The 13,384-nt window shown below is 32.4% G+C and overlaps 1 protein-coding gene across 22 annotated transcripts in view; it reads right to left on the reverse strand.

Moving 5' to 3' along the window:
* The window catches only part of sls (sallimus), a 259,979-nt gene that overhangs the window by 104,245 nt on the left and 142,350 nt on the right, over window positions 1-13,384 (reverse strand). The window contains exon 1 of one of the 22 annotated variants that reach the window (XM_065368871.1): window positions 7,877-8,300. The exons of 20 other annotated variants lie outside the window; for them this stretch is intronic. In XM_065368871.1, the coding sequence (XP_065224943.1) occupies window positions 7,877-7,994 (118 nt within the window). In that variant the 5' untranslated portion in view covers window positions 7,995-8,300. Of the gene's footprint in view, window positions 1-7,480; window positions 7,536-7,876; window positions 8,301-13,384 lie in introns of those variants that run through there. One more of the 22 variants, XM_065368872.1, reaches the window with a different exon arrangement.

The following is a 13,384-nucleotide window of genomic DNA, read 5'->3' on the forward strand; positions in this document are numbered from 1 at the left end:
TCATTTTTTTTAAATCACAAAAAAACGTAAGAATAAAATTCTAATTTTATAGAGTAAATCATTATTTTACCATTTTTTTTCATTCATTATTTATTTTTTCAAGGTTTCTCAAGAGTAGGTACAGGGAATGAATTTTATTAAAACACTGGTACTTGGAATGAGGTTCACCGCATTTTCAAACCTAGGTATCTCGATTTTTCTCCAGAATGATCCCAATTTTGAATCAAAAAATGAGGAGGAAAAATGTACAAACTCAATGAAAATTTTCAACATCAAATGTTACAGGGTGCCCAGAAATATCGAGTACCCCTAAAAAAGTTGTCTACTAAAATACTTTGGTTGGTCATAGTGAATGATAATAATGATAGGGATTTGACAAGACAACTGTCGCGCTCTAGGAAATGGTAGTCAAAAACACCGGAACTAACGAAAGGTCCCGTTGTTATCAGCAATTTTCAACAATTTTCCTTCAATTTTCACAACATTACATTCCAATGTTTATACTGGGACCTTTCATCAGCCAATCATAAACAAGACGACACTAGCGCGGCGCACCTCTGTCAAGTTCCTATAGCACATGATTGGTTGTTGGACTGGAGAGATAACGTTCCACCAATCATATGCATCTATTTCACGTTGCCAACCTATATTTTTAATGAAAAACTTTCTTTGGGGTACTCGATATTTCTGGGCACCCTGTATAGAGTTATTTTACCTACATTTATATTAATCTGACTGATTTTCATTCAGTTTGAAATAATTTGATAGTATTGCAAATCACATCTGATCATTTTAAAAATCAGATGATTTCACTTTTGAGTAATTGAGAATCAGGTTCAAAAAATTCAAAAAAAATTTTGCATGTCGACATTTCTTCTAAAGTTTTGATTTTCATTTACATGCAATGTGAATGAAGTTTGAAGAAAAACTCAAACAGAAGAACAATATCAATCTGATGTAGCCTAGGTACATACTTAATGTTATAAATTCGTAACGTTTTAACAGACATTAAATTTCCGTAACTAAAATGACAATAACACAACAACAAAATGTCACTAGAGAAGTTTAGAGTTTATGCAGTGAGAATAATTTTGTTTGCTCGAGTCAAGTTTTCAACCTTCACGTCAAATACGTACAATACTTTCTGGACATGAGTATGTATATGTAATGTAAACTGTAGGAACACGTCTAATGAGGAAAATTTTTGTCACAAACATTTGAAAAAAATTATGAAAAATACTTGTAATAAAAATTAGTGTAAAATTGTTTATTGCGTTTCTCATCATTTCATACTTTTTGCAGCAAAAATTTTTTTAAAAATGATACACGAGGTCAAAATGAAAAAGCAGCACGTTATCAGGATCTTCGACAGTAAGGTACATTTTTCAAACACTTCAAGAATTTTTTTTGGGGGGACGAGGATGAAAAGTGCCTTTACAATTTCAATTTTTTGTTGGCGGGACATTTTGAAAATTTTTTGAAACGTATTTCTTTCTTCTTTTTTTTGAGGGAAAGGGAGTGGAGGGGAGGAGGGAGTCAAATTTTACATGTGAATTTTTCGATTTTCCATTATTCAGATATAGTTTTATTTTTCATTTTAAAAATTTTTCAACTTCTTTTGAGCGTTTTTAATGAATTTTCAATCATGCTTTATTTTGTTTTTTTAAAAATATGCAAATTGATTCTCTGACAATTTAGTTTACTTCTGAAAAATGGAAGGCGTAACATTTTTTTAAAAGTTTCATTTTAGAACGTCAAAACAACGTGTTTTCATAGGTACCTACTTTTTCAAAGGATTTATTTTTTAAAAAATGGGAGTTTTTGTTTTTTAAAAATTGTTTTTAACAGTGGAAAAGAAAGAACCCAGCCTGTGGCTTTTAGCAACTTTTTTCCATTTCTTGACGTGAAAAATTATGTTATAGTTATTCTAACTGAGTTTTTTGTATATTTTTTAAAAAGAAGACTTGCAGGAATCCCCTCACTTTCAATGCCATTTTGTGAAATTAGACTAGTCATTTTTTAAATCTGATTTTACTTGAAATTTAAGCATTAGGTACGTATGACTTTTCACCACCCATAATGGGTATAGTGGGTACAACATTCTAATGAAAAAAATCTGCACGTACGACCTGCACACGAATTAGAACTGTAACGAGATACTCGTACGTAGTACTCGTATTTTAAGATGCTAAAACAACCTTACGTAAAGATCCCATAAATACAAATTAATTTATTTTCATACCAGTATGTATTTTAAGTTACAACCCACAAAAGGAAAAACAACATTTGCAGATGCTCAGAGTCAAACCTCTGACATACTCTTTTCAAACTTAAAGTGAATATATTATCAACGAAACTGTAAACGATAGGTACCTAAAGTACCTACGAGTACATTTATAGTGTACTTAACAAGCACGTGAAGATACACAAAAAAAAATTACAGTAAGTAATAAAAAAAGAAAAAAAAAAGAAAATCAAACATCTCATTCGAAGTTCTCATACCAAAATTTCACTTCCACAATACCTCCTAGTCTACTTTTTACTTTTTACCACACAAATAATAATTAATAATACGTGTGGTTTATAATTAATTAGATAGACGCGCGCAGCACATGTGCATACCACATTTATACCTATACAAGAAGTACTTGTACACTTCTATTTACGTAGGTCTTAAGGTAAAGGTACCAACACAAGCAGCGATAATTAGAATACAATACTTAAAGAGAATCGCGAACCTATTAAATAACTCGTTTTAAAAACTAGATCAATTACATGTGGTTAAAATATGGTAAAATTTATTAAGCTAGTCTCAGCTCTCATTTTATCGCATTACGTCATCGTATATAATTTTTAATTTCGTTTATAAATAAAATTTGGACCAATTTCAGAGCGTATAGATGAAGCAAAACTCCCCGATGCCTACATTCGTTTTGCACTTGGACAATTATTGTTTCCAGAAGCAAGATTTGCTACTCGTCAGTAGTCGTCAAAAAAAATCGGACGCAACTTTGCAAACAGCATTCGCTAAAATATTATGAATGAAACAGCGTAACTTGAGCCTGTAGGTTGGTGCTCGAGTAATACGCCGAAATAAGTGCAACGAACTTACCTTCACCGAGGACTAGTTAGAGTAGGTGGTTATTTGAATAGATAATACATTAAATTAATTCGGCGGCGGTTTTTTTCTCTATGTACTTTTTAACGGGTATTTACGCGGATTTAATGCGAGTATGAAAAATTGTAGGCTAGGTAAGTTGAATTATAATATTATAGCAAGTATGTATTTTTTTTGTAGAAAGAATAAAGAGATGCGAAATTTTTTTCATAACAATTTATCGAGTGAAACGGATGTAAAATCTGCCTACTCGTCTTTTAAATGTCGTTGAAAATTCGAAATTGGCATTATACCATCAGGAAATGTGGTCTAATTGGCAGTTTTTTTTTACGAAATGTTGGTCGAATGAAAATTTAGGAAAGGTTATCAAGCAAGGCATGATTTATGATGATCAATGTCTCAAGATGTGAAACAATGAACAAACCACAATAATATCAATCTAAAAGCAAGAAATCACAGAGAAAATTCTATTGAGATCTTATTGAAAAGGTAGAGAAACGATAATAAAAAGTCATTGCAATAAATTTAATGATTTTTTTTTAGAGGACCGTACTGACAAACACATAAGGCATTTATTCAGCACTATTTGTAACTTTTTATTGAAAGGCAAGACTTGATTTTTCAAATGTTTTGATCAAAAAACGTATTGTTTCCCTTATAATGCATAAATAATATGTACACTTTTTCTGGAAAAATTAAGTCAAGGGGAATGATTTTGAAAAACAAAAAAAAAACAAAAAAAACAAAAAAAAATGGGAAAAGATGAAAAAATATTTTGTAGCATGATGATTTTGAATTTGAATTGAAACAACCAGAAATGAGGCGATTTTTCATAAATACAAAAAATCAGAAAAACTTGAATACCTACATAAACATGACCACGTTTAAAAATTTCAACATTTTTTTAAAAAATCAAATCGAAAAAGTTAAAAAATAGAATCATTTATGGCAAAAAGTTTTAAAAGGTGAGGCAAAAATGTTTAAATTTCATTTTCAGTAAACTTGACATGGAAAAAATTAAAAACTAAATCCCCCCTCCCCCGTCGAAAAAAATCATAATTGGAAAAATTCCAATCTTCTCTGGTAAGTTTTCATTTTAAGCCTCATCAATAATTTTCAATGAAAATATATCTCATTTTCTATACCCTTCTCTCCTCTCCAATCTCATCTCATCTAATCCCTCCTTTCCTCACAACTGATATCATCCCATTCCATCTGAAAAAATAATTTTCGAGAATTTGAATTTTCTTTGGCACACTTGATTTTAATTTTCATTCAAATTTATTAAAATTATTTCACCACTTCACTTATTATTTTTCAATAGAAACCTTTTGATAATTGATTATGACTCAGTTACTCATTTTATGAGCTAAAAAAAGAAGTTGAAATTTAAAAACAATTCAATAGAAAATACATCATTTTTCATTATCAACTTTTCAATGATTAGGCCCATCAACACTGCAATTTTTCCCCCAGAACTCCAAAAAGTTACCCATGTTTGAGAGCTTTTCCATGTATAGGGGACTTTTTATTAATTAATGTTTGGGTTATTTCGAGAAAATTCAGAATAAACTCTCGTTTTATTTCATTCCTCAACGGGTAGAGTTTACTTCAAAAATTTTCCAAAACCATAAGGTCATTCTCATTCAAGAGAGAAGAACCCCGAGGGCAATTTGCACCAGCTAATACATTCTGGAAGACTTAAGGAAAAGATGAAAAAGGAGTCCAAGGTAAATTAATGAATTACGAGTAATAACCATGCAAGTGTCAAACGTTTAAAATTCACGTAAAATTTTTTTATTGATTTCATTTTTAATTAATTTAACCATTTTCCCACAAATTACCTCAATTCTTATTGGAGAGAAGGGAGGGGGAGAGAGTAACGTGAAGTCCTTGAGACAAGCAGGACTTTAAACGGGATATTTTTTTTTAACGTTTCAATTTGAGGAACAGGAGATTCAACATTTATTCAAGCCAGCATTTTTTCGGGTAAAAATTCAACTATTTTCATAGAAAACTTGGAAATACTTATCAACATAGATAATAAATAAAACAGAATCAAAATGAAAAAAATGGAAAATGACAAAAATTTGATTTTAAAAAAAAACGAACTTTTGACTCACAATTTTTGCGAAAAAAACAGATTTGACCAGCAATTTTGGTTAAAAAAAATGAAATCTGATAATTTTGACAAAAACCGGGACTTTCTATTTACCAATTTTGTAAAATAACGGAACGTTTTTGGCAATCTTTGGCAAGGAATCAAACTTTATAGACAATGTTAGCAAAAAGTCATAATTTTGAGTAAATTGATTTTTTTTGCAATTTTGGCCAAAAACCAGGACCCTTTCCCACAGTTTTATTGAAAAAGCCGGTCTTTTTGGATGGTATGGCAAAAAAGTACCAGCGGATTCATTTTGGCGTTGGGAGACTTCGCTTCAAACCATCGAAAAATCACATTATCAAACTTCATTCCTTTTCGAAAAAATAATGAAAATTTGGAAGAAAAATTGAGAATTTTCAATTTTTTCACTAATTTTTATCAACTTGGATTTTTTTTTAAATTTGGAAAAATGTGATAAATAATCTTGAAAATTTCCAGGTTGTTCTGAAACTGTAATAATCTAATATTATCAGTTGATAATAGACAATATGAATTTCATTTCAGAGGGTCAAGGTCACTAGAAAGGGAAGTTAGAGGTTCCCAAAATGGTATGATTTTATTTTTTTACTATTGAAAAACTAAAATGCTCATTCAAATACAGAAAGTGAATTCGAAAAAATTTCAAACAAAATTTCATGAATGACGTTTGGTAGTGTCTAACATCCCAATTTTGAAAAAATTTTATTCAAAAAACCCTAGGATAATATTAATTTTGAAAAAAAAAAATACAATTCATCCCCTTTGAAAAGGTTAAGGGTGAGGTAGCGATCCAAAAAATGTATCACCCACCGTTATAGACTATTATAACAGCAATTTATTTCATTCATCTCACCCAGCGATACTCTTTTTGAACAGACATCAAATTGCATAATTTCACGCAGGCAAATTTTACACGTGGAATTTCGTAGAAGAGAAGGAAAGGTAAGAGAGGAAAGACGTAATATTTGATTCCAAACATTACACATTATAAACGATAATTTTTTTTAGTAAAATTACCAATTTTTGGTAAATCACTTTCTGAAAATTGATACCATCACCACACCAACCACCGATTCGTAAAAATTACATAAGAGTGCACAATAGTATACGAAAACAATTGATGAGTTGTAATGTGGGGGGGGGGGATCCTCATGTCAGCGACCCTTTCTCTCCCCCCCCTCACATTTCATTTTGACAAATGCGTCTAACTCAGAAGGAAGTAAGAATGAAAACTCAATTAAACGCGATCTCAAACCTCATAAAATGAAAAAAAAAATTGCTACAAAATTTCAGAGAAACACGAGAGAAAGGTAAGAAAACAGACAGGGATGATTAAATTCTCTCGTCCACATCGATTTAATCTCCCCTCCCCACAGTCTCTTTCTCACATCCGTGTCCAAGACGCGCAATTTTTTGTCCTGTAACTCCTTCCTCATCACCCTTTAGAAGAAATTCTTTCACGTTTTGGGTAGATATTTCGAGAGCTTATGACTCACGATTTGGACCAGAATTTCTAACAACCCACCTTTTTACCTACTTGTCATTATAAAATAAATGACCAACTGATGGTATGTTGTGATATGGCTTTGAAAAAGGGCAACCGAGAAAAACGATGAAACATGTTTCAAAAATAAAAAACACGAATAACCGAGACAGACACGCGCTACATTCATGATTCATGTTTCAATTTTTGGAACAGTGTCGAATTTCTCCCTGCTCTTCACATGGTATGTACCTTACCTATGTATTTATCATCATCTCATTTCAATTAAACCCATTAGATACGATTCAAGTACTCACTGAAGAAGCTTAATAGAAATACCGAGTGATCAAAATAGGAATATTTACAATCCAGGATCTCGACAGCGTATAATAATAATCTATTCAAAACATACCCATCACATTGCTTCGTACCATTATTATAAAAGTATAATGAAATAAAAAAAAACTAACACTAGACACACACGCACACAACTTCACCACAATACCACCGGCTTGAAACAATACGAAAAATTTTCAAAGATTAATTCATTATAGCCATATCGATTACCGGGCCCGAACACATATATCATCTTCAAGAACCGTTAGACAAATTACAAAATCTTCGACGAATGTATCTTAGTTAGTTGATGCGAGAAGATCCAAAGTAAGTAACATCTCGTTAAAAGAAATTAATGACACTATAAATTGAATTCCAATAAAAACCATCGACTACTAACCAGAAAACTGTTGGAATAAATTCGACTTGATCATGGCCATCGTAGCACCGGCGCTGGCAATCGAAACCGATCAAACGAACATTTCAAATTTTACCAAAAATTTTTCTCAATGGAGAAAAAATTACGAAAAACTCGTACGAATGAGATACGTTTATTTGCACCAAACACGTCATGACTAAAGAGTGCAAATTGTACACTGATGGAATTACTTTTTCATGTGCGGACAGCCTTTATATGGCAAAACAACCAGATGGTTGCTAGTTACCGCAATGGGCAACCGGCTTCTCGAGCAGTGTTGCAACCAAATCCAACGAAAATAGTACCGACTAAAGAGACATGTGATAGGTGCGCGAACAGTGAACTTGATCTAGATGTAAAAAAATTCGTAAATCTTACTTTCTTGTGTCCTTTGGGTAGAATATTGTCGAGTAACACGTTGTTGTTGTTCAACCCTGCTGTACTGCTCGGTACGCTGGGTGATTTGTTTCTCTTGCTGCGAATGCTGACGTTGCATTTTCACCGCTTTTTACCAACAACAATATAATAGTAAAAAATCGCAGCGTAAACGCCGCCTACCGCACAAATCAACGATACCAGAAAAAATGCGCACTAATTACACCGATTCACCACAAAAAAATAAAAAATTAAAAAAAGAAAAAGGAAAAAAGTCGCAAATCCAAAAAAACGATCACTATCACTGCCTTTTTCGTTTTCTTAAGCCACGAGCCATATTATAAAAAAAAAAATTATTCACTGTACAATTGCAGGACGTCGGTCGAAAAACAGTATTGAGATACCGTTCACAAGATGTAAAGACGAATCGAAATCCCTTCGTGGAGTCGGATATCGCTGGTGGGGACTTCGAAGAAGAGCATCGCTGCCAAAAATAGTGCCCAATGACGTACTACACTAGTTTTAGATACGGGACAGCATCAAATGACCTGCTTAAGATCTCAATATTATGCATGTTGAATCCTGTATAAATTTCGAAATTTTCGCCTAATCGTTATTTAATCGATTTTACTTTGTTTTGAATTTTTCTCCACAAGTTGACCGTATATAAATCGAAAGAATTTTTCGTGGCCGGATTATGCTACATATTTTGGCGCTTACGTTAGTTCGTTTCTTCAACGAAAATCATCTTTTGTTGGCTTATTTTTAACTCGATTCATCTCGACGAACTCGTAAGAGTAATTTTGGGAAGTAGGAGAGTGGGGGGGGATATTGAGAATATTAGGCAACGCGGGTCATAAGACAATTACAATGTAATTTCGCAATTGATAATATTTTTTTTTGGAGGGGTGGGGAGTTGATTGAAAATCTGAAAAATTTTTCAATTCGAATCATCATCAGGATCATTAACCCATTTAACAAAAAATAGGAAATGACAACAATAATGCCTACCTACTTCAAAAATGCCTCAAAACAGCTCTCCCCAAGAAATTTTAAAGGCACCCGAAAAATAGTCAAAAAGATTCCTAAATTGCAACAAGACGTTGTTGTAAGTAAATCTCAGAAGTTACAGAAAAAAGTTTACACATTTTTAAAAATGCCACAATACGTTGCAAGTATTCCTAAAATACGTAAGAAATTGACAAATGCCTTTAAAGTGCGAGAAAGTGCTTCAAACGTACGCCTCAAAAATTTCTCAGATGTAACAAAATGCTGCACACGTTTCCGAAATATCAACGAAGAAGGAAGAAGGTGGAAATAGAGCTGGGTGTAAATGAAAAAAAAGAGCCTCAAACTTAGATAACTTTTTTAGGCAAAATTGAATCAAAATTGAACAAATGTTATACCTACTTAAGACTACATAAATTTACATCTGAGCATTCATTTTTGTTATTTTTCACACTTGAAAATACCAAAAACTGAAAAAAAATAGTTTTTTGAACAAAGCAGGAAAATGAAAGATAAATGAAAACATTAGCAAGGAACAGTCAACAGGGATCAAAGACAAGATCTATAACTAGAAAAAATGTGCCTAAAAGTAAACCAGACGACATTAACGACGCTTCATAAAATTACAGACCTACTTCAACGTTGCCATAAGCTCTATGGATTAAAACAGAAGATATTGTACCATCCTCACGTCTCAGCACATCAATTTAAAACGATTTTAACACACTGCCATGAGAAGTTTACGACGTAAACATTCCACACCCAATATACTTTTTTTCATTCCTACAATAGCTAAGGCCCACTTAAGGCTTTGATTTTTTTTTTACAAGAATTACTATTCAACGAGATGTTATATGGGTACGTTATTCCAAATTGTAAAAGGAAATCATTAAGTATCTATACCTACTTTTACCTTATAAAAAGTACCTTCGATATTTCTGAACTTTTAGAGTAGTAAGTACATTAATTTGGAATCAAAGCAAAAAATAGGATGCTTATTTATCAACATTTTATGATGATTGTACCTAAATTATTCAAAGGAAAAAGAGCTAGAAAATGCGTTTCAAGCAAATGTATGTCGTTTTTGAATTTTTTTGGGAGGGGGGAGGGAGATTTTGAAAAAATAGGGTTTATAATTGAAGAGCTCTATTCCAAAGTGGGTTAAGTGATTAAAAAAAAAAAAAAAAAAAAAAAGTTTTACGGAGATTTTTACTTCAAAAGAGGGGCAAGACATCGGGTTTTCAAAGTAAATTTTTCTATGTACAAGCAATTGTTCTATGTCCAAAGAAAGGAAAGGTACACCGACCTTTGGAAACAGAACAAATTTCAGCATCAAAAATTTTAAACGCATTTTTGGGGGGGGGGGAAACCACTTAACCCACTTTGGAATAGAGCTCTTCAATTGTAGCTCAATGAGCTTAAAAAAACATGCAGAAAATTTCGGATCCTCAATCCTAACAAAGGTCAAAACTTGCGATGTGAAAATGCGTAAAATTAGGCAATTTTTTAAACACATTCGGATTTGAAAATAAATGAATAAAAACCCCTCTTCATTCCTTAAAAAAAAAGTAAGATACAATACAGAAAAAAATTCCAAAAAATTGTATGAACATCTCGAAAATTTGCAGTACCTGTTTGGGTGAATTCTTCAACAAGTAGAAAATTCATTTTTCAATTTTTTGCTAATTTTTAAAAATTAATTTAAATGCCCAAAAATGAAAACAAAAATCCAAATTCTTACAAATTGACCTAGAAATCTTAAATTTGGTTCGTACATTTATGTACCTATGTACGTTGATTGGTGATTTGTAGTTTCGAACAATTCTGGAGCCTCCAGCGAATGTAGGCTGAAAATGAAATTCAGAGCTTATAAACTTTGATTTAGGTACAATCTTCGTGACTCTTTCGATCAATACAGGCATACATTTTCAAAATCTTTTAGTGTCGGTTCAAATCCAAAATTTTCTCCAGTAACCTTTTTCTATCAAAAAAGTAACCAAATGGCCACTGATTTTCAAGCGTTTTCAACAATTTTATGCTGAAAACATTGGGAGGGAAAGAGGTTGAAATACCTCTAGAAAATTGTAAGAAAAAGGAAAACAAAGCTGATCCAAGTGGAGTGAGAGCATATGATTTTGGAAATGTATAATTCAAGGAACACATGACAAAGAAAATGAAACAGAAAAAACTGAAAATAACATCACGTTAATTTTCATTCCCCCCTCCCCTTTTTTTTTAATTTTTACAAGAAATGGAGCATAAACTGCAGTTTCTAAACAAAAAATAACTTTAGGCACTTTTGGATGAAAATAGTATTGATTTAGTAGGTAAGTAATTATGAAAAAAGTTACCAAGTTACTCGATAATAAATAGGATACGATATCTGCACGATTCTTCAAGGTCAAAAACGTGTTTAAAATCAAGAAAATTGAAAAATTAAAGTAAGTTTTTTTGATTCGGACTGGGACAAAACTTTTAAAAATTGAATGAAACTTGAAACACAACTTGAAAATAAATCGAGAAAGCGATAACCTGCAATTTTCCATTAGGGACTTGGGCAAATCAGTCGTCAATCCATGTTAGAAAAATTAATAATTTGGAATTATATTTGTCAATAACTATCCTTGGGTCACAAAAAATTGCATGTTGATTCAATTATGTTTTAAATTAGCAATTTTCATTCAATAACTACCTAAGTATAGGTAGATTCCTTTTGCACGTTTCAATTTTATCGTAAACTTTAACATTTTTATACTCTCTTAGATCCTTAAAAAATCAAGGAAAATGTTTAACCATATGTATGTACTTCAAACTGAAGAGCAGAAGATATTTGATAGTACCCCCCCCCCCCGTACACTCAAAAATAATATTCGTTGCAAAGAATCATGCTGGTTGAACAATTAAGCGATAGTTAACACTCCAGAAATATTTAAAAATGAATTCCACTCCACCGTATACTTATATCGCTAGGTATACGTATTTCAAGAAGGGTTAAGATGTATTATATTAATAGAACCTATAGTACATACAACTTCTTCGATGGGGTAAAAACGAAACCTACAGCTCGTAAATCTGTGCCCATATCCTTTATCACACCAACGCACCGACATCTCATCCATCCACCTACATTTTAAATATCATCGTGAGCGATCATTTAAGCTCACTGACGTTTTTTTGCGCAACAATTTTTCATTTTCCAAGTTTTCTCTATGCATCACTCATGCATTTCTTCCTGACTACATTATTTTCAAAATAGAATTAACGAACTGAACGTCATCTGAAGATTCTTTCATTAAGCACGCGACAACAAAACGAAATCGTATGTACAAGTCACCACCGCCATTTTGGAAACGATCCAGCTCTAATTATTTTTTTACGCGATTTAAAATTCAAATGGAACATTCTCAGTATATCCTTCAATTATATTGATTTACATCCCTTAAGACGAAGCTTACGAGTATTTTCAACAATACCGCACCAATATAAACTCGAATCAAAACATGAAACACATTTGGCATCTCGCGAGTACAATATGATTCATAATAATTCGACCCCACGCCTATTTAAACTCTATTTTTGAATGCACTCGCGCGGTAGGTGATACACAATTCGAAAACTTTTTTACTTCGCCACTCTCTCATTCTCATTCGACTGCTGCAATTTTGGCTTAAAATCAAATTCATCGATACTTTATGCACTTCTTTCAAACGGAGGTATTCGCCCCGGTATAAACTTTGGCACCCGAAGATCCCACGCCACTTGATTGAAATTTTTACTCTTGAAAAATGTCCTTTTAATTCGCTTCTACAAATTTAATAGTAGGCTGAAAACGTTTAGTGAGCGGATTTAATGACTCCCTCGTTCTGAAATTCGTCCAAAAACAAAGGCTAATCCAATGTTAAACATGTGGTCGACGATGGCCGACTGGCCGTGTCCGAATACTATTCGTGTTAACAAACGCCACTCAGAAATTTTTTTCTCGTATGTATTTAAACGCGCGAGGAAATATGAATTACACCATTTGGCAAACGAAAAATTTCAAAACGTGCGTCAATGTTTTCTTAACCGATTAATGCAGATTTTTTGATAGAAACCTACTTTCCTGGCTTTCCGTCCTTTGAATGCCAACATCTATAATCTGCATGGCGGGCGGGGTGGACGGATGTAAGTACATATGACATTTATTTAGATGTAAATGTGTTGCATTTTTCCTAGAACGGGCAAGTTTGACGTTTAATGACCGGATTCGATAGAATTTTAGAAGAAATGGAGGTTTTTTAAAAGGTAGACATGGACGAAGTATGTAGGTCAAACATTACAATGTGAATTTATAAACTGTGTGAATATAAAGTCATTTATTTCAATGGAGGGTTCTTTTAAACATTTAATTATTTTTAAATTTTCTTACTTATTTATTTACTTATTTTATTTTCCGAATCTTGTTCGTGTATTTTTTGGTAAAAAGTTATTGACAATTTTACCACCCCCCCCCCGGCATTTTTT

The sequence above is a fragment of the Planococcus citri genome, chromosome 5 (genome assembly GCF_950023065.1).
Source record: "Planococcus citri chromosome 5, ihPlaCitr1.1, whole genome shotgun sequence".
In the NCBI taxonomy this organism is placed as follows: domain Eukaryota; kingdom Metazoa; phylum Arthropoda; class Insecta; order Hemiptera; family Pseudococcidae; genus Planococcus; species Planococcus citri.